This window comes from Teleopsis dalmanni, chromosome 1 (genome assembly GCF_002237135.1).
Source record: "Teleopsis dalmanni isolate 2A chromosome 1, ASM223713v2, whole genome shotgun sequence".
NCBI lineage: Eukaryota > Metazoa > Arthropoda > Insecta > Diptera > Diopsidae > Teleopsis > Teleopsis dalmanni.
Window position 1 is genome coordinate 125,045,138 of NC_051846.1, and position 26,167 is coordinate 125,071,304.

Here is a 26,167-nt window from a genome sequence, read left to right on the forward strand (position 1 = left end):
TTAGGACTGAATTATCCTGACTTCCTTCAGGACCGTAGATGCTGTCTAGGTATCTTCTCGCCTTTATGCTTGCAGCTCTTTCTGCAATATTCTGAGGACTGCTTTGTGCTCGTCAGTAAGGTTGTCATCCATTTGGTGGTTTAAAAGTTTTTGTTTTTATTCAGCACAATTTCATTCAAGAGCAATTTAGCAATTTTTTTAGAAAAATTTTATTAGAATTGTTTTTGCTCAGTTTTTAATATATATTTTGTCATCAATTATTTTCATTAATTTTTTATTTTTTTCGTATGCGATTTTCTGTACGCACTTTAAAGGTTTTTAAAGATAAAAGATGTGTCTTTTTATTTTATATTTTAAAATATAAATTATACATGCCATATTTTAGTTTGTGTTTTTGTGCACTGAATAATTTTTATTTATCTTATTAGTGTTAGTTATTAAAAATTTTTTTTAAAAAAATTTCACTCGCGAAATCTTGTTTTATATTATTTGAGATTTTAGATTTTTATGTCACTTTTCTCCCCTTTTTTTTGGGATACTTGATTGTTAAAATTCGCTGCAAACACCTTTGTTCTCGGGTGTTATGTATTGCAGGAATTTTTAATTTTTTCACTCACGTCGCGTACTCTGTTTTTAATAAATTTTCCACATTAGCGTGAGTTCACTGTGGTTGACACTCGCGTCGCATACTTTTTATTTTTTGCAATAGTTACGAGTGCGTTCACTGTGATTAAAACTCGCGTCGCATACTTTTGTCTGCGTTTAGCGTGAGTTTACTGTGACACTCGCGTCGCATACTTTTTATGTTGTGCAATTGTGACGAGTGCACTGCGGTTGACACTCGCGTCGCGTACTTTTTATTTTTCCGCAATTGTTACGAGTGCACTGCGGTTGACACTCGCGTCGCGTACTTTTTATTTTTCCGCAATTGTTACGAGTGCCCCACGTTGTTGGGCGCCAATTAATTTTATTGTACACGAGTTTTAATTTTTAAAAAAAATATTTTTATTTATTATATTAAAGATATATATAAATTACAAGTTATAAGGTTATTACTCCGAATAGGTAAGATTTAAAGGTTGACTTCTCGAATGCTTGAACTAGACTTTAGGCTAGCTCACTCTAGACTAACTCTTGAGGTTTTATTCTTCAATAACTGAAGTTATTGTTTTGATTATGAAATTGGGTTTTATCCAATTAGAGCACAGCTTCTAAAATTCCTGAGAATTTTCTAGAAGCGTCTTTTCCTCCAACCAATAGAATTGGAGCTTCTATTTGCTAAAGCACCTCGTCAGCGTCTTTAGCTTCGGCGTCAGTAGCCGGAAGATGATGTTTATATCCATCAATCAAATATCTCAAATGTGTTACAGTAGGGTGGCTCAGAAAAACTAAAATGCGATTTTTAATGAACGCACCCCTTAGGAATATGCCATTGACCAAAAAAATGATATTCCCAAAGTTTTGGATCAATAGAATTAAAAATGACGTTGCGCCACTCGAGCAAAGTCGGGTTTTCAGTACAAAAAACAGAAATTTTTCAATTCAAGGTCATTCTTTATCTTTGTTACTTATTTCAATAGTTATTAATATATACTCATTTCATAGATAATTAAAATATCTTTTTAATAAGATACTGATGAGCAAAATCGGTTAAAAACTATGCGCAAAACACAATAATTAGTTCAGCGACTGTGCTCTGTTTTCTATTTCATACCTTTTAGCTGGCATGCACAATTACGTAAAACGTATATGCTACGATTTCGTTAATTATTTATAAAAAATTATAATATCAAGAAAACCCTTTTTTCAGTAATTAATATATTGTGTTTATTATGTTTTATAACATAAATCTGACTACGTGAAGGATAATTTTTATGATAATGTTCGACTACTTGCAGAACATATGTTATTGTTTTTCCTCTTCATATTTTGTCAAAATCGAATTATAATCCATCATAAGCCTAATTCCTCTTTCTATACAATCATTTATCATATGAAGTCTGGCACAGAATAACTGTATTAGTGGGTTCCCACTCTTTATCTAACCAGAGATAGCTAGGAGCTTGGATCTGTGACCGGTAACTCTACAGTTACTATCTACGCAGATGGCTCAAAGATGGAAGGAGGTACGGGAGCAGATATCTTCTCGAAAGATATGCAGATAAGACAGTGCTACCGAATCCCTGCTACTTACAGCGTCTTTCACGGCGAGATATATGCTATTGAAAAAGAGGTCAACATTAGACAACAAAGTACAATTCGTCCTTCGAATATCATGATTTGAATTGAATTGAATCTAAATCATCAAATATCATAAGGTCTCTCTTTGCTGGACATAGTACATTTCGAATACTTGGACATAGCAATATTGAAGGGAATGAACTAGCAGATGAGATGGCCAGAAGAGGTTCTGAACTGCATACAGGAGGGGCAGACCTCTAAATACATACACCGATATGTAAACTGTTTAGGATAATAGAGGAAATCAATACGGTGACTATCAATTTATAAACTAACCGCGAAGACTGTAAGGTCGCTAGAATCTTTTGACCTAAGTTGCTCCAACAAGTGGATTATGGAGAAGTTGCCAAGATGAAGAGGAGGTAAAATCTATCAACCACTTCCTATGTCTCTGTCCAGGACTTCAAACAAGGCTACTTTAATGTCTTGGGATCCTTATTTTACTGGCTTGCAAGAGATAACGAAAGCAAACTTATCGGATCTCCTCAACTTCATCTGGAAAACCAAATGGTTTAACAAGGATAACAAAGGTTAGCAACTCGCATCGCCTGGTAAAATTTTTTGAGAGAATCCCAATGGGCAATATATGTCTCCGAGTATAAGTGCTGACAACTGTCAGCACGTGCCTTCCGAACATAACCTAACCTAGTGTGGGTTAAAATTTTCGCATATATGCTCACCATAAAAATGTATATATTTCGTACAAACCATCCGAGTTATATGTAAATTAGTCTCTTAAAATATACATTTTTAGTAAGTACATGATTTTCGCCATCCATCGAGAATCTTGGATGGCACCTGGGCGCCACAGATAACCATTCCTACTACTACAAAATATGTATAGCGTAGCGATCCGAAACCTTGCATTTGTCAAGGGCGGAAACTAAAATTGGAGTGATAAATTGAATCGTTCTGTCTGCGTTATCCCAATTTTGTTGAACTAATTACAGATTCAGCTTCCATTTTGGGACAAATTTCTTCATCGAATTTATTCCAATTAAAATCAATGAAATTTTTAGTCGCTCTTGCTTCGTTTGCTAAAAGGATATTAACTTCAGTCATACTCCCTGTACGACCATTTTCTCTTTACTTACGTAAAAATTCTTGATTTGACTACATTTTCAATTCTACTTAAATATCTATATAAATTATTAAGTAGAAATGTATTATTTTTATTTTTTATTTATGTTTCTTCCGTTTCTTGTAAACATTTGCTATAGCATTGTGCATGCCAGCTAAAAGGTATGAAATAGAAAACAGAGCACAGTCGCTGAACTAATTATTGTGTTTTGCGCATAATTTTTAACCGATTTTGCTCATCAGTATCTTATTAAAAAGATATTTAAATTATCTATCAAATGAATACATATTAATAACTATTGAAATAAGTAACAAAGATAAAAAATGAATTTGAATTGAAAAATTTCTGTTTTTTGTACTGAAAACCCAACTTTGCTCGAGTGGCGCAACGTCATTTTTAATTCTATTGATCCAAAACTTTGGGAATATCATTTTTTTGGTCAATGGCATATTCCTAGGGGGTGCGCTCATTCAAAACTTCATTTTTAATTTTCCCCCTTATAACGTGAGCCACCCTAGTGTTACAGTTTTAAAGAAAACAATTTTGTTTTCCTTTGCAGCATTGCTGTCAAATGAAGTGTGGGCATTGACCCAGATTCAGATTGTTTATATAAGCATATTTTAATGCGTAATATCTAAGTACGCATTCCGAAGATACAAAAGTATTAAACAGTGGCTCAGTGCCGTTATGTTAATTTAGGGTTTTAACTTGCACTTCCGTCAAAAGTATTAAAAAAAGTATAAAGAATATAAAAGTATATTAAAAGTATAATATAAGAATGTATATAAGGGTTTTGATAGTGCAACTGTTTTAATTCAAAGTGAAAACACAAATGAAAATGTAGAGCAAGTACAAGTTGAAGTAGATGAAGTTAGAAATTTTTTGAATGGTCAATATGTGGGATCAACTGAGACTATGTGACTATGTGATATATGCATTTCCTATGCATTTTCAGTCTCATATCATAATTCGTCTTCACATTCATTTGCAACAAAGACAAAATATTGTATTTCGCGAAGGCCAAGAACAACAAGCAGTAGAAAATCTTAAACTTACGAGGCTATTAGCTTTCTTTCAATTAATTTAAATTGATCCATCTGTTAATCAATATACATTGTGACCGAAATAAATAAGTTTCCGGAAATAAATAAATAAAACGCAAAATTCTTAATCTTCATCAATATTTATTTTATCTCCTTCAAAATATGCTCCATTAGAAGCGATACACAAATGCCAACGTTTCTTCAAATCATCAAACATTTTTATAGGCGCTTTCCGGTATGGCTTTGAGTTCCCTCTGCGAATTCTGTTTTACGTCTTCTATGGATTCAAAACGCGTTCCTCTGAGTGGTAATTTGAGGTTGGGAAACAGGAAAAAGTCACACGGTGCAAGATCAGGTGAATACGGTGGCTGTTCGATGGTATTTATTGAATGTTTGGCCTTAAAATCGTTGATAATGTTGAACAAATTGAGGTGAATCGGAACAAGCCGGGCGTTGACACGTCGCATACACAAATTGTCCACCAAAATCAAACGAGCCATCTCACGACCGATGCCTAGCTCTCGTGCTATCTCTCTAACACTCACATGAGGATTTTTGAACACGATTTCCTTTGCCTTTTCAATGTTTTCGTCGGTGGTAGAGGTCGAAGGTCGTCCAGAACGCGGCATGTCTTCGACGGTCGTACGACAGTCCTGAAAGGCTTTGTACCACTCATAAACTTGAGTTTTCGATAAAACTGATTCCCCATAAGCCTTTTGTAGCATTCGCAACGATTCTGCACACGAAATTTCGTTCGAAAAACAAAATTTGATGCAAACTCTTTGTTCAATATTTTTTTCCATTGTTTTTTTCGCAACGCACTACTGAGGTGAACTGGTTTCAACAGCTGCCGTAAACGAACTGTCTGACAGATCGCGCTCATTTTTGGCATAGTAATTAAGGACAGTGCTGCCAAACTACATAAACTTAAAATATCGAAAAATATACAGCGCGCGAATTTTAAATGAGAATTTCCGAAAGCTTTTCGGTCACAATGTATGTATACAGAAATTCCATTGCATTAAGTTTGGATTTTTTTTTTGCTTCCCTTTATTTACACAACTGCTAAGATTTAGCATTCAAATAATAATTCAAAACCAAGATTAAGAATTACATGAGTGAACTATTAATAATGGATAAAAAGAAAAAAAGAAAACTTCTTTAAATTAAATAGTATAAGATAATTAAATTAATAGATAGATGAATAAATAAATGAGTCAATTAAATAGAATAGGTATTTACTATGAATATATTAGATAGATAATTATGGGTTATTATAATATTGAGAGTTCTGATGGATGTAAGCGTTTCAATCGTCTATTATGTGTGGTTTCGTCATTAGGTAGCTGCCTCATTGTTGGGTTAGGATGGGAAAGTAGTAGTTTTTTTGAATAACGTCTGCAACGAAGGGTATCTTTAGATCTCGATGAATGTCATAGTTTGAAATGTACCAGTCAGCGTTGATGATAGTCCTAAGTATTTTTGATTGTAGTCTTTGAAGTATTTGAATGTTGGATTTACGTGTTGTGCCCTACTTTTCGGCTTCATATTTCCATATAAGAGCGATTACTGTTTTATATACTAGTAGTTTATTTTCCACTGTTAGTTTTGATTTCGAGCAGATTAACCAGTAAAATTATCCAAAGCGACGCTGAATTTCATTGCTTTTAGCTTTGATATGGTCTTTCCAAGTTAATCTGCTATTTATAGTAATACCAAGGTAATTTGGCTTTGTGTGTGTGAAGACTTAGTCATTGTTAATTTTTATACGTTTTAGGTTATATTTTTTATTCGTGTAGATAACATGAACTGTTTTGCTTGTATATATTTGAACTCCCCATTTGTCGAACCATTCAGGCGTTGCGTTTAAGTAATTCTGCAAGTTGTCTGTGGATTTGTTTAAATTTATATTAGCGGCAATTAGTGCTGTATCGTCTGCAAGAGTTGCTATCAAACTTTGAGGATCAGAAGGTATCGGGACATCAGCCGTGTATAGCAAGTAGAGTAATGGACCTAGTACTATGTATTAGGTCCTACAGTACAGCTCAGTATCAGAAAGATTACGCAGAAGCAGTCAAAAATCAAACAGAAACAGATATCTTAAATACTAATATGAACAGCGTTGACGAAATAGCAAAACGAATAACAAAAGCGTATAATGAGGTGAGCACGCAGCTACTAGGATTTAAGAAAAGTAATAACAAGCCATGGATGTCGCAAGAGACATGGGGATTAATAGATCAACGCAAAATAATAAAAATCAGAATGTTAAATCAAAATAATCCTTCTCGAGAAGAATATAGTGAACTATCGAAACGAATTAAGAAATCAGCTAGAAAGGATATAAGGTTATGGGTCGAGGAACAAGCAGATCGAGCAGAAACTGCAGCGGTAATTGGAGATAAGAAAACGGTTTTTGAAATATCGCGACTCTTAACGGGCAAGTCCACATATATAAATAGCCCCATTGTGGCTTGAGATGGAAAACTATTGACAGAACATCAGCAGAAGAACAACTGACCGGAGCCTTGTACAGGTCAACAAATACCACCTGAATCTAATATTACTCTATCTGGAATAAATCACTCTTCACCAACAAAAAGCGATGTAATCAATGCTATAAAGAGTCTTAAACGTGGCGAGTCACCTGGAAATGATAACATCTGCACTGAATTACTGCAGTGTGACGTAGAACATACAGCCACAATATGGCTTCCAATTATTCAAAAAATCTTGAACGAGGAATCCTTACCCAGTTTGTGGAATGAAGGTACCTTAGTAAAAATCCCCAAAAAGGGAGACACCAAAGACTGCAATAACTATAGAGGCATAACCTTCCTTCCTATTCCAAGCAAGATACTTAGCCGAATTATTCTATCACGCATTTCAGAAGAATTGAACAAAACGTTGTGTGATAATCAATTCGGATTTCGAGAAAACCGTTCATGCGTCGATCTTATCAACACAGTCCGCATTGTGTTCGAGCAATGTAACGAGGTCCGGACATCAGTATATTGTCCGTTATTGTTATTGACTTCAAAAAGGCGTTTAATAGTGTCAATAGAGAATTTCTTTGAAATATTATAGAGACACGACAAGTTCCAAGCGAAATAATAAAAGTTACTAAAGCATTATATTAAAGCGTACATTACGTTGGATTCATATGTCGAGTATTGCACAACGGGTTGTTATCAAACACATTTGAAGTAGCCACAGGAGTAAGACAAGGGTGCATATTATCACCACTTCTATTTATTCCAGAGGTGGATGTAGTAATGCGAGCATCCTTAAAAGGCAACAAAGGTATCCAGTGGAACCCAATCATGCAATTGGAAGACGTGGAATTCGCAGACCATGTTTGTCTACCCAGCCATAACATCAGAGACTTACTAGAAAATATGAAAGCACTTAGGATTAATTGCAACAAAACAAAAGTAATGGCGGAAGGATACAGCTCAAACTCTTCGCCAGCTGTTAAAATAGAAGAAGAAGCTGTGGAATACGTAGATAAGTGATGCGAGTGGTGAGTGGTGCGGACGAAGACATTGACTCTCGTTAAATGAAATCTAAATCTGCATTTGGCATGTTGATAAGGATAAGGATAATAGAGAGAGAGAGAGATGCTTCCTTGGGGCACACCAGCTTTCATTTGTTTAAGTTCGGAGATTGAGTCTTTATACTTCACATAAAAGTAGGTGGGATAGTTTAGTTAGGAGACCTCCATGCCAAACGGTGTCGAAAACCTTTGCGGCAGCAAGATATATGGCAGAATACTATCATATCCCGGTGATTTTTTTGCTTTAATTTTATTTTTCATAGTATTTTTAATCTCTGTTATTGAGACTTTCTTTGTTGCTCTGTGCTACTTTTCCATCTTGCTGTTTTAGGTTACTGAACGTAACTTCGAAGTAGGTGGCAAAAAGTTCAGCTTTTTCGGAGTTGGCTCCAGCCCAAGTTCCATTTGCTCTCCTCAGTGGTGGTTGATGCATTACAGAGTTGTTAATATTTTTAGTTACTTTCCATAAAGAATACTACTACAACAAGTCCTAGTGAACGGACGTATTTTTAAGCCGGTCTTGGTGAATTTTAAATTGCAGTTTAAAACAAGTAGATAACACGTATTTTTATGGGAATTGTTTTGTTATTGACACAAAAACACAATTATTATTTAAAAATAAAACAAACTAAAAAGTAACTACATAAAACATTAAATTGAAAATAGTGCGCGTTATTTCAATTTTCGTTGATTTTCTCTTTGCAAAACTTTATAAAAATACTCAAACAGCTGACAGGGACAACAGATTAATTTCTAAAGTTCAATATAAAAACGCGGTTAATTCTGTTGTGTTGTTTTTTCACACATGTAAACAGCTGATAGAGACAGCATTAAATTCTTAAGTGCGTATAGTGTTGTAAAACAATTAATCTGTCACACATTTTTTAAAAAATTTCATATTGTGTAATTGTGTAATTTCAAATAGTCTAATACTGTTAATATGAAAGAGTGTCACAAGTGTCGTGGAGGTATCCGCGGTGAAACTGGGTTAATATGTTCAGGTGTGTGCGGCAAGGCATATCACACAGCTACCAAATGTTCTGGTGTAGAGCAATTTAATATTAATTGCTTAAATAATCCTATGATTCATTTCATGTGCGAAGACTGTGTGCAATATGTTCACAATGTTGACTTTGCACTTAGGGAAATAAATGAAAATGTGGGAAAAAATAATAATTATCTTAAAGAATATAAAAACGAATTTAAAGACGCATTGAAAATTAATGAAAATGAACTTAAGTGTTTATTATCTATCGAGGCTAAATACTCTGATAGAATAAATGCTCTGAAGAAAGTTCAAGAAGCATACGTAAATAATTTTACGGTACATGAAGAAAAAATATTAAATTTGTCGAATAATTTAAAAAAAGATAATGAATTATTGTGTTCTGAATTATTAAAAAAATTTAATAAATGTGAAGATAAGAAAGAATCTTATGCAGAAAAACTTAAATCGAGTAATACATCTACTGTGCCTATTACAGTGAAACCTATAAGGAAACAGTTAGGTGATGACACTAAAAAAAACTTAAAAATGAAAATTAATCCGTCTGAACTTAACGTGAAGGTTAATGGTTTTCGAGCTAAAAATGATGGCAGGGTTACTATTAAATGTGTTACTTCAAAGGAACGTGAAATTCTTGCAAATGACATAAAAAAAAAATTAAGTGACCAATATATAATCGTAACACCTGCGCTTCGATACCCCAAATTATTCATCTCGGGTATTAGTGAAAAGCTAGAAAATGAGGACCTAGTACTTGCCATAAAAAATCAGAATAATATTATAGTTCAACATATTAAAGTGTTAAAAGTCTATGAGTCTTATAAAAATAAAAAAACATTTAATGTGATTGTTGAAATAGATGGCAAAGCTTTTAAGCAATTTATGAAAGAACGTCGAATCAACATTAAATGGGATAGATGCATAGTATATGAAAGTTTAAACGTAATGAGGTGCTATAAGTGCTGGGGCTTTAACCATAAGGCGAGTGTATGCAAAGAAAATGACCATGTTTGTGCTAAATGCAGTGAAGTGGGGCATTCACATAAGGAGTGCAAAAGCGATATTGTCAAATGCGTTAATTGTGTTAAAGCTAAAAAGTTGCTGAATCTCCATGATCTTTCCACTGATCACGACTCTAGGAATGTGATATGTAAGATCTTACAACGTAGAACTAGACAGGAAGCTGAAAATATTAACTACTAAATATGCAGGATCACAAAACACTTATCAATATTTTTTCGAGTCAACGGTGTGGTGTTAATATGGTTCATTTTAATGCAAGAAGCCTCTCTGGCCTTAAATTAGATTATGTTAGAAGTGTTTTTGAAGGCTCCAAAGTTGATGTCATTTGTGTTTCCGAGACTTGGTTTGATCATAACATAAGCAGCGTTTTTTTTTCCTTGAACGGTTTTGATTTATTTAAACATGACAGGAAACATAGATTAGGTGGCGGAGTGGCTATTTTCTGTAAGTCACATTTAAAAGGTCAATTAGTGTCTGTCTCAATGGAAACTGAAATTGAACACATTAGCGTGCGTGTACTTGCTGGCAACTACAAAATTTTAGTTACTTGTGCCTATCCTTTGATTCTCTTCTACCTATTGCCGTTAAGTTTGATTTTCTTGCAGTATTCGGCGATTTCAATATTGATTTCCTGTTAAATTCTGCTAAAGCAGCTAAATTAAATGACCTTATGACTATGACGGGTTTAAGTGTTGTAAATAACTCCATGCCTACTAGGTTTAGCAACAATGTACGACCTAGTCTTCTTGATTTAGTTGCTGTCTCTGACTTGAGTAAAGTTTTGTTTTTCGAGCAGTGACTTTTGATTATAATGCGACTAAAACATTTACTCCTACACAATTCTCTTTTTGGGACTTCAAGTCTATTGATACTCGGAGATTGTTCAGTGAACTGAATTCTGTTGACTGGAGTGGTTGTTGGTTTAGTGCATCAGTAGATGAAAAATTGGGAGTCTTTAATAACATATTGACAGATTTTTTACATCGTTTTGTGCCGTATCGTACAGTATGTGCAAAAAATTCGTCTTGTCCTTGGTTTAAGCCTTATATTAAACGAAAAATTAACTATAGAAATAAAAAATATGCTGTTTGGAAGAAATATCCCACGGCACTCAATTGGATGCGATTTAAAGTGGCTAGGAATTTAGCTTCTGCGGCTATTTATAAAGCCAAATTAATGTTCTTTAAATCCAAACTTGGAAGTCGTCAGCAAACAAAATCTCTCTGGAATAATATTAAATCTTTAGGAATTATAAAAAACTCCACAGCTGTGTGCTCCTTAGATCCCAATAACCTAAATGATTATTTTGTTTCGTCTGTTGGTAGTAGATTGAGCGTCAATCCTGCTTTCCCTTGTCTTGAACATGCCGGCTCTGAGAGTATATTTAGTTTCGAGTGTGTTAGTGAAGAAGTAGTTTTCAATAGTGTAATGAAAATTAAATCAAATGCAATTGGTATTGATAAAATTTCTTTGAAGTTCTTAAAACTCACTCTTCAGTCAATTATTTCTCCTCTGACACATATAATAAATCACTGTTTTGCTTCTTCAACATTTCCTAATACATGGAAGCTTGCAAAAATTATTCCAATTGAAAAAAAGTCAAATGCATCCCTATGCTCTGACTTTCGCCCAATTATCATTCTTTCCTCGCTCTCGAAGGTGTGTGAAAATATCATGGCTAACGCTATTCGTTGTCACCTAGATCGTTTTCAGCTTCTTTCCCCTTTGCAATCTGGGTTTAGAAAAGGTCATAGCTGCACGACTGCTATGTTGAAAGTACTTGAGGATGTTCGAATCAGCTATGATCAAAACTTGATTACATATCTATGTCTACTTGATTTCTCCAAGGCTTTTGACCGCGTTGATCATTCTTTGCTATGCAAAAAACTTGTCAACTCCTTCTTATTTTCTAAGTCGGCGGCAAAATTTATCTTTAGCTATTTAAGTGGAAGGTCGCAGTCTGTTGTGGTATCGAATGAGTTCTCGACTTTTAAAAATCTTCACACTGGAGTTCCTCAAGGGTCAATCCTGGGTCCCCTTTTGTTTTCAATTTATATAAATGATGTCTTTTCAATTTGTAAGTATACTAAATTGCATGGGTATGCTGATGACATCCAAATGTACATTTCTTGTGATTTCACCGCTATTGGTAATCTTATTCAAAAGATAAATGTTGATTTAAATAATATTAACACTTGGGCCGTTGAAAATAACATGCTACTTAATGCCAAAAAAACAACTATTTTGCCAATAAGTAGGTTAAAACTGGATGTAAATAGTTTGCCTCAAGCGTCTATTGGGCAATCCTTTATTGAATACAATACTTCTGTAAAGTGTTTAGGTTTCCATCTAAATACTAACTTACATGCTTGTGACCACATCAATCAAGTTGTTAGGAAAGTATACACTTGCCTCAGATGTCTTAATCTATCAGCGAGATTTACCCCTGTTGCTACTCGCTGCTTGTTGGTAAAACAGTTAATAATTCCTATTATTATGTTTTCCTCGTTAGTTTATTCCAAATTAGACGCGGTGTCTCTTACTAAGTGAAGAAGTCTAACCAATTCCATGACACGATATGTTTACGGTCTCAGAAGATTTGATCACCTGGGTAATTTCAGGAATGCAATCTTAGGTTGTGACATTGAACAGTTTATTAAGATTCGTGTCTGTCTGTTTTTGTTTAAATTGGTTAATGCTAAATCACCTGAATACCTTTTCAATTGTCTGAAACAAACACGATCTAATAAATCTCTTCTATTTATTATTCCAAGGTTTAACTTTATTTCCACAACAAGTTTTTTCTTTATCCACTCTGTCAGAGTATGGAATTCGCTCTCATGTGAAACCAGAAACACAACAAGAGTAGGAGCTTTTAAAAAACTGCTAGTTAATGAATTATATTGACACCACCCGTTTTGTCAATTATTTCTATTTTTAATTGATAATTTTCTTTAATTGTCATTTTTTAACTTTCTGCTTGTAATGTTTATTTTTCTATTCTAAATTTTTAAATTTTTAATCTTAAATTTAAAAATTTTTTTTTTTTGTATTCTTTAATTTAATTTAATTTTTAATTTAATATTTTTTTAATTCAATCTCTTGCCTTTGCTTTATCATCTAATAATTTGTAATTTGTTATATATTAAGTAAATAATATCTCTTTTTTATCTCTTTTTTGTTAGTTTTTAAGTTAGTTATAAGATGATGCAATGAAAGGGTTTTTTGACCCTTAAAGCAATTAAAATAAAAAAAAAAAAAACAAAAAAAAATAGTTTGTGGTTTTGTCAGCTGTCAAGTTTATTATGGGTTTTTGCAGGTTTTTATTTTGCTCATTAAGTAGCATAATTTTAAGTTCTTTGGTTAGTTGGTTTAAGTCCTTTTTTAGTTCAGGGGACCGATTTATTTGCCATTGTTTTCTCAGTTTTCTTCTGTCCATTATCTTACGTTTAACGGTCATCGAGATTTTATTTTGAGTGTTGTTTTGTTTAAGAGCTGGGATAGAATTTGTCATGGCAAAAGCGATAAATTAGTTTAAATATACAATCGCGCTTTCGATTTCGTCTTCAAATTTTAAAGAAACATTTATAGTCAGATCAGTATTAAGAATATCTCTAAACGTGTCCCAACATGTTTTGTAATTATAGATTAATTTTGTGCTTATGACGTTTAGTTTTGGGTGGCTTTCATATGACAGCATAATTGGAGAGTGATCAGATGATAAGTCAGGAAGTGTACTTATTGCAAGTAATCGTTTGTTTATATTTTTATTCAAGAAGAAGTCAATCACGTCTGGTATTTTGTTCATATCTGTAGGCCAGTACGTAGGTTCACCGGTGATTAAAATACATGCTTTTTTGCATTATGTAAATTTTTCCCTTTGCAGTTTGTAATTCTTAAGCCCCACATAGTATTTTTTGCATTAAAATCACCACCAGCAATGTACCGATTGCCAAGAGTATTAAAGTAGTTCAAGTATATATCCTTAACTCGCCTTTTGTATCTTGAATATGGACACTTGTAGCTTGTATTTGCTCTGTTTGGTATATATTAGCTAACGAGCATTGTATATTTCGCTTAATAATTACTGCTGTTTCACCATGGGCCTTGTTGTCGGGATGATTTGTATGATATATCGAATAGTTAGGGATTTTGATGCAACTTTTGCCTGTGAAGTGTGTTTCTGATACCAATAGTACATCAATGGAATTGATATTTAAGTATGTTTTCAGTTCTATCAGTTGTTTGCTGAGACCGTTTGCATTCCAAGCTAAAATGTTCAATTTATTTCTGTCCATCGAGTTTGGTAATTAGGATGGTTAAAATATGTATAACACTGGTAACTTGCATCATAAGCTGCTTTATCATTCATTGCTTATTGGAATGGGTTGAGTTGGATGCGATGTTAATATTTCGGCGTATGTTTTAGCTGGTTTAATTTATTGGGTTTGTTGGGTGGTAGTTATGAGGTTCATAACAGCTTTAGCTGGCAGAGATATTGCGTTATTTTGAGATGTGGTTTTTTGTTGTTTTGCGCGAAGAACTGGGAATCGTTTGATTTGAAGAGTTTTATAAACTGTACAACCTTTGTAGTTTGCAGTGTGATTCTCTTTACAGAGTGCACATTTAACGTCATTGTTCTTACCTTTCCTGGGACAGTCAATTGGTATATGCCCCTCGGAGCATTTAACACAGATTGGACGTCTTGTACAAAAATTTTTTGTGTGTCCATACTTTTGACAGTTATTACATTGTGGTATTGTTCTTTTTGGATGGAAAGGTTCAAAATTTATTTTACAGTGCAATAGGTATTTGATATTGTAATTTCTTTGTTATTTACATCTTGTTTAATTTCGATTGTAAATAGGTTTAATGGAGATTTTGTGCGCGGATGTAATACGTTTTGTATATTGCATACTTCATGTCCTAGTTCAGCTAGCTCTAATATAATTTCATTTTTGTTAGCGGAGTGGTGCATACCGCGTAGGAAGATCTTAAACCCCCTTTCTTCTTTTGACTTGTACGTTTAGTTCTGTACGCTTTTATCATTAAGAAATTTTACTTTGCTAGTGTAATCTGTTGATTCGTATGGCTGAACTTTTATTTCATTGTTTTGTAAAAGACGAATTTCATATTGAGTTGTTTGTAGTGCATCTAACGTTTTAATCAGGTTATCTAACGTTTTTGATCAAGTTTGGAATGATAGTAGAAAATCTTGGCATTAAAAACAACGAGGAGGTAATAAAATTATTACTCGGATGTATATGGTGTCTCCCAAAGAAATTGAGCTATTCCCTTTAAGATTACTTTTGTTGCATGTAAAAGGGCTAAAATAATATCAAGATGTACGTACATACAATTGAATTGTTTATAATACATTTACCAAAGCATGTAACGATAATGAGTGGAGAGTTTGTCTCAATGAAGCTAAGACATTTAATTCAGTAAAACAAATGCGTAATTTGTTTGAGATTGGTTGTCCCTTAAATATTCCAGCAAATACATTAGCGCTTTGGGTGGAATTTAGAGATAATTTAAGCGAAGATTTCGTTAGAGATGGTTGTAGTGTAGATGTTTCTTTCAATAGAGCATTATTGGAAATCGAGGATATTATGTTACATGTACGTCACTTGGTTTGCCTACACCTACAATGATGCTAGAATTTGCTGATCTCGATATTTTTGATCCTTTTAAGAAGAATGTTTATTTAATGAGCTTTATGATAGTGCAAATAATGAACAGCGTGATGCTATTGATAAAGTTATTCGTGAAGTTCAGTATCACGACACAGGATCAAATGTGTTTTGTTTGACAGCTAATGCATGTTGTGAGAAAATGCGCACACAAACGGGTATAAACGGCTGTTTTTAAACTGCTCATGAATTTGATGCAAAATACAGTACCAAATATAAAACAAATAGTAGGTATGCCAGATTTAATAATTCGGCGGCATTATTCATTATTGATAAAATTTCGATGTGTCCGTTACAAGGGATGGAATGTATTGATACGTTGTTGAAAGACTTATGCGACGATTCACAAAAAAAAACAAATAGTTTTGGCTGGAAAAATTATATTATTATATGGAGATTTTAGACAAATATTGCCCGTTATTCCTCATGCATCGCGATCAGTAATGATTGCAAATTATATTACGAGTTGGGCAGAATTTCCGTTTTTCATTCACATAACCTTAACTCAAAATATGAGAGCAATCCCCGAAGAGCTAGAATTCGATCAATTTCTAAAGAGAATTGGCAATGGTGAATCTAATTTCAGACCGTTTAGTGAAGATTTAGTTGAAATTCCAGAGAATTTTGATGGGTTTTGAATATAACATAGTACAAGACATTTTTGGTGGTATTAATGAAACCACTTTATAAGAAAGAATGGTGAAGTCAGTTGTGTTAGCTCTAACTAATGAAGATTGTGGACTTATCAATAACGATGTATTGAATCACATTGTTGGTGAAAAAAAGTTTATCACAGTTTTGACACAATTATTTGTGAGGATACCAGCGAGGTGGGCAACTATCCAGTAGAGTTTTTGCATACTTTGATTGTAATTGGTTTGCCACCACATAAGTTGCAGCTAAAAATTAATGCGATAGTTTTGTTAATTCGAAATTTAAATACGAAGCAAGCTTTAGTGAATGGGACAAGAAGCGAGTCAACACAATGCATAATAATACAATAGATTGTGAAGTGCTTACTGGACATGTTCGCGGAAATCCTATTTTGATTACACGCATACACTTGACGTATTCAGGAACTGCCATTTAATCTTCAAAGAACACAGTTTCCAGTCATCACCGCATTTGCTATGACAATTAATAAATCCCAAGGACAGACATTTGATAGAGTTGGAATGTTGTTGAATGTTAATTCTCCGTAACGTAAATCTTGGTATATAGATATTAACTATATAAAAGACTTCATTTGCTTAACGTTGTCAAACACTAGTAATCAGCTGTTTGGCAACAAAAGGAGAATGAAGTAAGCTTTAAGCTTGATTAGGGACATGAGAGCAGCTTCTGTGTTGGGTTTAAGCTAAAAGACTTCCTCTTTGGTTTTGAATCGTGAACCGGGTAACAACACATGTCTAAAATTAATAAAAATAAATAAATATTAAAATACATATAAAATAATTGGAGTATTCATTTTCAAATAGATCAATAAGGCAAACTACGAGTTTATGTGCTCGGCAGTTTACGACCAGTTAAACAAAATACTAAAATATATCATCCAACACGTTCATGTGCGTGTTGGAAGGGTGATATAACTATTGGCGGCTAAAATAAGAACAAATAAGTTCTTATCATATTTGTTTGATACAACAATTTGTAATTTAATAAGAACAAACGCGTTCTTATCATTTTTGATGATCCCGACGTGATTACTGCATTAACAGGATCATCACTTGGTGCTTAATCTACGGCAGCTAAGAACCTGGTACATGTGCACACAACGTGATTGTATTAAAACACGTGTTCAATTGTGTTCAGTCATACATACATCTGATACCAACTGTTAATTTCATAAAAGAACTAATTTTTCAAGTCAAAAAATGGAATCCATTGAAGGAGACAAAAAACAAGAAGGGACCAAGTCTGTGTCGAGCGAAGATGTGACAAAACCGTTACGGAATCAAAGGGCGCTGATTCGCGTAATTGAAAAAACGATGAAAGAAATAGAAGCAACATTTGAAGAACCACAACAAGAAGTGGTTAACATGGTAAGTCAAGCACAGCTGAAAAATTATCTCAGCAAGTTAGGTCAAAACAATGATATAATATGAAACTCCACCACTGCAGACACGGTAAAGGACTACAGTTGGAAGGTGTTTTTTGAAATAGAAAGGAAATTACACAATACATTGATGTTAATAAAATCGAAGCTAAAATTGTTAAATTCTAGTGATGGGATCTCAGAAAGTAAAGTAACATTGCAATCACAATCAGTAAAATTGCCACAAATCACGCTTCCAACATTTGATGGTAATCCATTAAAGTAAGTGGAATTCCGTGATTTGTTCACACAATTGATAAACGTGCAAGCATTTAAGCCAATCCAGAAGATGTTTTATTTGACTACAAATTTGGTTGGAGAGCCCAAAAATTTAATAAAACATTTACCAGCATCTGAAGCAAACTTCACAACAGTGTGGAAAATTTTGACCTCTCGTTACGATAACAAACGTCACTGCATTACTCAACAAGTTATTAAGTCAACAATCATTAACATCAGAAAGTTCTTCCGGATTAAAATCGCTGCACGATGTCACTAAAGAGTGTATCTTGGGTTTGCATGCACAAGGTATTCCTGTAGAGCAGTGGGATGCAATATTAGTACACCTCACTTTAAGGAAATTGGATAAGGTCAGTCATGCAGCATTTGAACAATCACTTAAGGATAATCGTTCGTTGGTGTCGCTACAAGAACTGCTTCAGTTTATTGAAAATCGATTCCAATCGTTAGACACGTTTGGTAGAGGATTCGATCAAAAACGTTGGAACACATCAAGATTAGTTGCAGTTACAAATGAACAATTTTCAACTGAAAAACTGTGTTTAGCATGTAAAAGGGATAGCCATCCGTTGTACACATGTAAGTCTTTTCTTCAGGATGCTCCTAGTAAACGGCTTCACCTAGATCAGCAGATGCGCTTGTGCATTAATTGTCTGAAGACGGGTCATTTTGCAAAAGAATGCAAGTCAAGTAGTTGCAAAAAATGTGACAAAAAACACAACTCACTCCTACATTTAGAAGATCCAAGCCGTAAGGCTACAAGGCCAGAAGTAAATAATTCAATAAGCCTAGTCTCTAATAGCAATAATCACACACGATGCTATGTTATGTTGGGAACAGCCCGTATAACTATAAAAGGCAATAGAGGAACAGAGATCGAATGCAGAACATTATTAGACTCTGGTTCGCAGGTCAACCTTATCACAGACAGGCTTATGAAGAAATTAGGAGAAAACCCCCAAAGGGCGGCAGCATGCATTGAAGGTATTGGACAGTGAAAACAAAATGCTCAACGACGAGTAAATCTAACATTTGGTTCTATAATTAACAACTATTCAGCAAGGGTAGAAGCATACGTTATACCGAAAATTGTATCTGATCAGCCGAGTGTGCACATCGACATATCGAATTGGAAAATACCCAGCAACAATAAATTAGCTGACCCAGGCTTCAATGCTAGTGATAAAATTGATATTGATAAAATTGAGTTTTTACATCAACTGCTATCTATAGGGCAAATAAGGATTGGGAATAATCTTCCATCATTACAAAACACATTACTAGGATGGATAGTGATAGGAAGGATAAGTGATCACGAATTACCTACACAGACACAGACTTGCGGCGTACTTTCAGACGATGATGAAATACTAGAACAGGTCATAGAGAAGTTTTGGAAGTTGGATGCAATGGAACCTACAACAAAGACATTAAGTCCACATGAAGAATTGTGCGAATCGCATTTTGTAAATAACACGCAACAAACCAATTTGGGTCGATTTGTAGTGAAACTGCCTTTTAAGCAAAATCCAGAAAGTCTTGGAGAATTTGATCAAATAGCGATAAACAGGTTTTATGCACTTGAAAGAAGATTTGTCACAAATGAGACTGTTTGGCAGCAATACGTGAACTTCATGAGAGAATATGAGAACATGGGTCACATGGAAAAGAGTGATATCGAGGGAAGTGCATCTCATTACATTATTCCACATCATTGCGTACTTCGACCAGAAAGCAGCACAACCAAACTCCGAGTAGTATTTGATGCTTCATGCAAAACTCATAACGGCTTGTCATTAAATGACATTTTATTGACAGGTCCAAAAATTCAATGTGAGATTTTTTCTATTCTACTTCGTTTCAGATGTCCAAGGTTCGTATTCTGCACAGACATTGAAAAGATGTACCGGCAAATCCTTGTACATCCGAATGATGGGAATTACCAAATTATTGTTTGGAGAGAATCGTCACGTCGTCATGGCACCATATTTAGCCGTGAAATGTCTACAACAATTGATTATTAAGGAATCATCTAAATATCCGCTCGGAGCTTCGGCGATTCAAAATGATTTCTATATTGACGATTGTCTCAGCGGATCAGACAATCTCAATACTGCATTGGAGATACAACGTCAACTTAAGGATTTGTTGGAGTCGGCCGGTTTTACATTACGTAAGTGGTGCGCCAAAGATCCTTCGTTGCTTAAGAATACAGCAAAACAAGATCAAGAAGTCGATTTAGACTTTGACAGTGAAGATCAACCATTCATCAAAACTTTAGGGTTAGTGTGGCAACCGAAAATAGACAAATTCAGTATTAAGGTGGATCTACATTCAGCGAAGCGGGTAACTAAACGATGAATTACTTCAAATGTAGCTAAAATATTTGATCCCCTTGGCATCCTGGGTCCAGTTTTAGTAACCGCCAAGGTACTGATTCAGGACTTATAGCAACTCAACCTAACGTGGGATGAAGCGGTACCAAGTGAAGTATACAGTAGGTGGATCAGTTTTTGCGACGAATTAAGATCACTTCATCGGTTTCAAATTGAAAGCCATATATTTGGACGGCTGATGGCGACATCGTTACAACTTCATGCATTCTGTGATGCTTCCGAAAAGGCTTTTGGTGCTGTGATATATGTTCGAGCAAAATTGAATTGTACGCGGCTTTCTTGAAGCAACAGTAATGAAAGGAGTAAAAAATGAATTGAACTACAAAGTGCCAACATATTATTGGACCTATTCGAAAATTGTACTGTATTGGATAAATTCGGTGCCAGCAAAGCATCAACAATTTATATCAAACAGATTTGCTGCAATTCAAGACATTTTAGTACCAAGCCCATGGCGACATGTGAGTTTACGACACAACCTTGCAGATGCATTATCACGTGGCATTAAACCTTCCCAATTACAAACTAATCACTTATGGTTTTATGGCCCAATGTTTCTACATGGGTCCGAGGAACTGTGGCCAGAAGAATTCAAAAAAATGTAATGCAGTCTTCCAGATAACGCAGAATTGAAGGGTACTTCACGTCAGGTAGCATTAGCTGCAACTAGCTGTAGTGCCGACTGGGTGTATACAATAAACCACAGAAATTCCTTCGACACCTTGTTTCATATTGTAGGCTATGTGCTGCGATCATAAAACGGACCAGACAACTTTAAAAGGGCGAGATTCATTCCATAGAACTCGATCCAAAAGAGCTACGGGATTCAGAGACTCACATAGTTAGGTGCATTCAGGAAGCTGAATTCAAAGAAGACAAAAAGGAATTAAGGCATCGCAACCAGGTAAAGGCATCAAGCGCAATAGCTGCATTTACTCCATTTTTAGATGAAGACAACATCATTTGGGTTGGAGGCAGGTTAGATGCATCAAAATTGCCATATAATGCTAAGCATCAAATTCTTCTTCCATTCAACGACCAAATTGTGAAACTAATAATGAAAAATATTCATGAAACAAACATGCATTGTGGTGCACAAGCATTGTTCGCAACAACTCGACAGAGATTCTGGCCGGTCAAGGGAAAAATAATGGCGCGGTAAATTGTTCAACATTGTGTTCGCTGTACTAGGTGTAAGCCTACAAGATTTAACCAAATTATGGGGAATCTTCCAAGTACTCGAGTACAATCTGCCAGACCATTTCTTAATACAGGCGTGGATTTTTGTGGACCATTTCTAGTACATTACAAGGTAAGAGGAAAACGACCGCACAAGGCATATATTGCTGTTTTCTGTTGTTTCGCCACCAAAGCAGTACATTTGGAGCTGGTAAGTGACCTAACTACCGACGCATTTATTGGATCAGTTAAACGTTTTGTTGCGAGGCGTGGACATTGCCAAAATATATTTTGTGAGAATGCAACTAATTTTGTTGGAGCCAATAATAAACTGAATGAGCTAGAACAACTCACTTACTCAAAAAAAGCAGGAGAAGTAATTGAAAGAGCGTGTAGTAAAAAAGGTATTAAATTCAACTTCATTCCTCCTCGTACGCCTCACTTCAGAGGACTCTGGGAAGCAGCAGTGAAATCGGCGAAACATCTGCTTGTGCGCAGCGTTGCCACAGAATCCTTAACGTACAAAGAGCTAGAAACAGTTGTTATTGAAATAGAGTCGAAAATTCAAGACCGATTACTCCAATGTCGAATGATCCAAATGACTTTGAAGCACTTACGCCAGGCCACTTTCTAATTGGTGAAGCCCTTACAGCACCAGCAAGCACAAGCACACCAAGGTTAAAAATATCATTATTAACAAGATGGAAATTGGTCTCCCACATAAAACATGAATTCTGGAGACGGTGGAACTCTGAATATCTAACGGAGCTACAATACCGACATAAATGGCGAGAACAATGCAATAACTTGCAGGAAAACACCTTAGTTATCATGAAGGATGGAAGTTTACCTCCTCTTCAGTGGTCATTGGGTCGAGTAACCAACATATATAAAGGTAGTGACGGAATGGTACGTGTGGTCGATATTAAAACAGCATCAGGTACTTTGAGACGTGCCGTATATAATTTGGCTCCACTTTTTTATGAAACCAACGATAGTGAAGATGACAAGATCCCACCAGTACAACCCAAAGAAGCAACAAAGCAACAATTGACAGCATCAAAAAGGCCTATACAGGTACCAATTTCATCAGTTAGCAGTATGAATCATGTCGGACGCAATTCGAAGGTATCCAAACGATCGAGCAACTGCTGATCTCACACCAAAATTCTAGGGAAGACAAAACATGATGTAAAATTGTTAAATAATATAAACACACAGGTAATATTTGATATGGCTTAAATTCACTTAAAAATCTTTGTAAATTTTATAAATACTTTCAAAATTTTTAAATTACTAACCAGTAAATTAATTTTAACTAATTGAAATTATTAAAATTCATTATTTTACTTTGTTCATTAACTTAACAAAAAATGTTAACAATGCTTTTTACTATTTTGACAGTTGAAAACCATGTGCCATTTAATATGTAAACAAGCAAAAAAAAACAACACAGAAGCAAGCTTCTCATGACCTAGATCAACTTGTTTAGTTAAATATAAGGTGCAGTTATGCCATATCAATTGCAGGCATGCATTTTATAGTACTTTTAGTTAAATTATTTAAATTATTCAAATAATTCAACGCGGGGAGGATGTTAATTCTCCGTAACGTAAATCTTGGTATATAGATATTAACTATATAAAAAACTTCATTTGCTTAACGTTGTCAAACACTAGTAATCAGCTGTTTGGCAACAAAAGGAGAATGAAGTAAGCTTTAAGCTTGATTAGGGACATGAGAGCAGCTTCTGTGTTGGGTTTAAGCTAAAAGACTTCCTCTTTGGTTTTGAATCGTGAACCGGGTAACAACACATGTCTAAAATTAATAAAAATAAATAAATATTAAAATACATATAAAATAATTGGAGTATTCATTTTTAAATAGATCAATAAGGCAAACTACGAGTTTATGTGCTCGGCAGTTTACGACCAGTTAAACAAAATACTAAAATATATCATCCAACACGTTTATGTTAGTGCTGTTCACATTGTTCGAAGTTTTTAAAAATTCGAATTTCTTCGATTATTCGAATATTCGCATTTCAACGAAGTCTTCGAAGTTGTAAAAAACTAAAATAAAATAAATTTTATGTAATAAAATAAAACAAAAAAACATGTTTTTAATTTTCTGCATAGAATACCAAAAAAAAAAACAAACATAAAACCGTACAAACGAAGCAAATGCTTTCATCCCTCAAATAATTTGTGTGATGCACGTTTGTTTGCATTTTGCGCTCTCACTTCACCTTTTGCTTACGAACTCTTCGAAGTCTTCGAAGTTTTTCACTACACTTAAACTTCGAAGACTTCGAGAACAAAAATTCACAAAAACTTCGAAGTTTTTTCCAACTTCGAAGACTTCGTTTACTATTCGAATATTCGAATATTCGAATTCTTCGAATACTTCGTAAATTCGAATATGAACAGCACTAGTTCATGTGCGTGTTGGAAGCGTGATATAACTATTGGTGGCTCAAATAAGAACAAACAAGTTCTTATCATATTTGGCCGATACAACAATTTGTAATTTAATAAGAACAAACGCGTTCTTATCAGTTGAGATTTGACGGGCCTTAATTTTATGTCAGTAATGATGATGAACAAGGTCATTTGGCATATGATGAGACGGTGTTTACGAAATACACTGAAGTTTTGAGAACTTTGTAATATAAGATTTCAAAATGGAGCATCAGTTCGAGACTTAATCAGTATTTCATTCAAACAATTCATTAATATTTTATACTAATTATTTTGGCGTCCTTTTGCAGTTGCATACGTGGTCACATATGAAGACAAATTCAAATTGGCCGATTTGATTCGATTGCTCATTCAAAGAAAAATTAAGCCAAAACTAAAAACAGAACAAATGATTTTGCACAAAAATGATTTTTTATCATTTATTTAATTTTTTTTGTTTATTTAACATTTTATATAAATTTTTCAATAAAATTTATGTACTATTAATATTGTTTATAAAGTGTATTTTCTATTGGTCGACGAGTTTAAGTGCTCGTCAGTTTTCACAGCCGCTGTGACCAACTCCCTTCAAAAGGGAATTATTTATTGAAGACAACACAGTGGTGCTCGCTCTAACAACGCAACAACGTGCTGATGACCAGCCATGGGTCTACTCAATACATTCAAAAAATTTGTTTACACATGTCCAAAGGATTGTTGGTTATGTACTTCGTTTTACCAAAAACGCACGAACATCAAAAAACTCGAGACCATTCAGCTTTCACCGATTGAGCTTGACATCGCACTTAAGTTAATTATACGTCAAATCCAGGCTTTCGAATTTCCTGATCTAAAGAAAATACTAATTAACGAAAATATTGTGCAAGAAACACACTATCTTAGTTCTCTAGCGCCGTTCTTCGATGAAGAAGGGGTAATACGAGTTGGTGGATGGCTAAGCTCCTCAACACAGCAGTTTGATGCCATTCATCAAATGATTTTATCAAGTAACGTCTACTAGTAGAAAATGTATACAAGGACAACTATTATTGTGGTGCCCAAGCATTGCTGGCACAAGTGAGACAGCATTTTTGGCCTCTCAAAGGAAAAAGCTTGATGAGAACAGTAATACAACAATGCAGAAGATACAGAAGAGCAAGGCCAATTGTTTACAATCAAATCATGGGAAATTTGCCTAGACACCGTGTGCAAACAGCTGGGCAATTTTTAAACACTGGAGTCGATTATTGTGTCCCATTATGGGTTCACTACCAAACAAGAGGTAAGCGCCCACAAAAAGTGTATATCGCTGTATTCTGCTGTTTTGCAACCAAGGCCGTACACTTAGAACTTGTCAATGATTTGTCTACAAAAACGTTCATTGGAGCACTAAAACGCTTTATTGCAAGGCAAGGATGATGCAAAACCTTGTACTGCGACAATGCGATCAACTTTCTTGGTGCGAAAAACCAGTTACAGGAACTCAATGAAATTATCTATGCTGAACGAGCAAGGGAATCGATTATAGAAATGTGCAGAACAAAAGGCATAGAATTTTATTTTATTCCACCAAATTCACCATACTTCGGCGGATGGGAGGCAGCAGTAAAATCTGTCAAACATTTGGTCGACAAAAATATTTCAACAGCAACACTGACATTCTAAGAACTTGAAACTGTCGTGATTGAAATGGTTGAACTCGCCTCCCCTTATTCCTAGTTCATTTCATGCGAACGATTTTAACGCAATTGTAGTATGCATACATTTACATATATAAAGCAACTTCAATAAATATACTTTGTTGCTAAATAGTCTAAAAAGACTATATAATTTACTTAGTATTGCACAGCTACATGAATTATGCCTGGCCAGCACATTCCTGTTGCTTAAGCACACATGAAGCAGCAATGCCTTTATGTTATTTAAAACCACGCTATGTCCGATAAGATTTTATGTATAAGTGTTAACGTAAGCTACAAGTTAAGTTTAGCTTTAAGCTTATGAAGCAGAGCATAAGTACACAGTCTAATTCAGACATGCATACCAAACGGATGCAATTTTTTTTTTTTTTTTTTTTTGTATATATAAATTTATTTTATTTGATTAAATAAATTTTATAAGAGTAACTAGCTAACAATATAATAAGCTAACAAAC

The 26,167-nt window shown here is 34.5% G+C and overlaps 2 protein-coding genes across 2 annotated transcripts; both read left to right on the forward strand.

Annotated features, from left to right (window-relative positions):
- The first annotated feature begins 17,517 nt into the window (after nucleotides 1-17,517).
- LOC119665940 lies at nucleotides 17,518-20,339 on the forward strand. The gene is made up of 4 exons (XM_038075199.1): nucleotides 17,518-17,685; nucleotides 18,170-18,962; nucleotides 19,038-19,766; nucleotides 19,843-20,339. The coding sequence occupies exons 1-4, from the start codon at nucleotides 17,518-17,520 to the stop codon at nucleotides 20,337-20,339; spliced, it is 2,187 nt and encodes a 728-aa protein (XP_037931127.1).
- Nucleotides 20,340-22,135: 1,796 nt separating this feature from the next.
- LOC119665941 lies at nucleotides 22,136-22,708 on the forward strand. Its single transcript, XM_038075200.1, has one exon. The coding sequence runs from the start codon at nucleotides 22,136-22,138 to the stop codon at nucleotides 22,706-22,708; it is 573 nt and encodes a 190-aa protein (XP_037931128.1).
- Nucleotides 22,709-26,167: the final 3,459 nt, after the last annotated feature.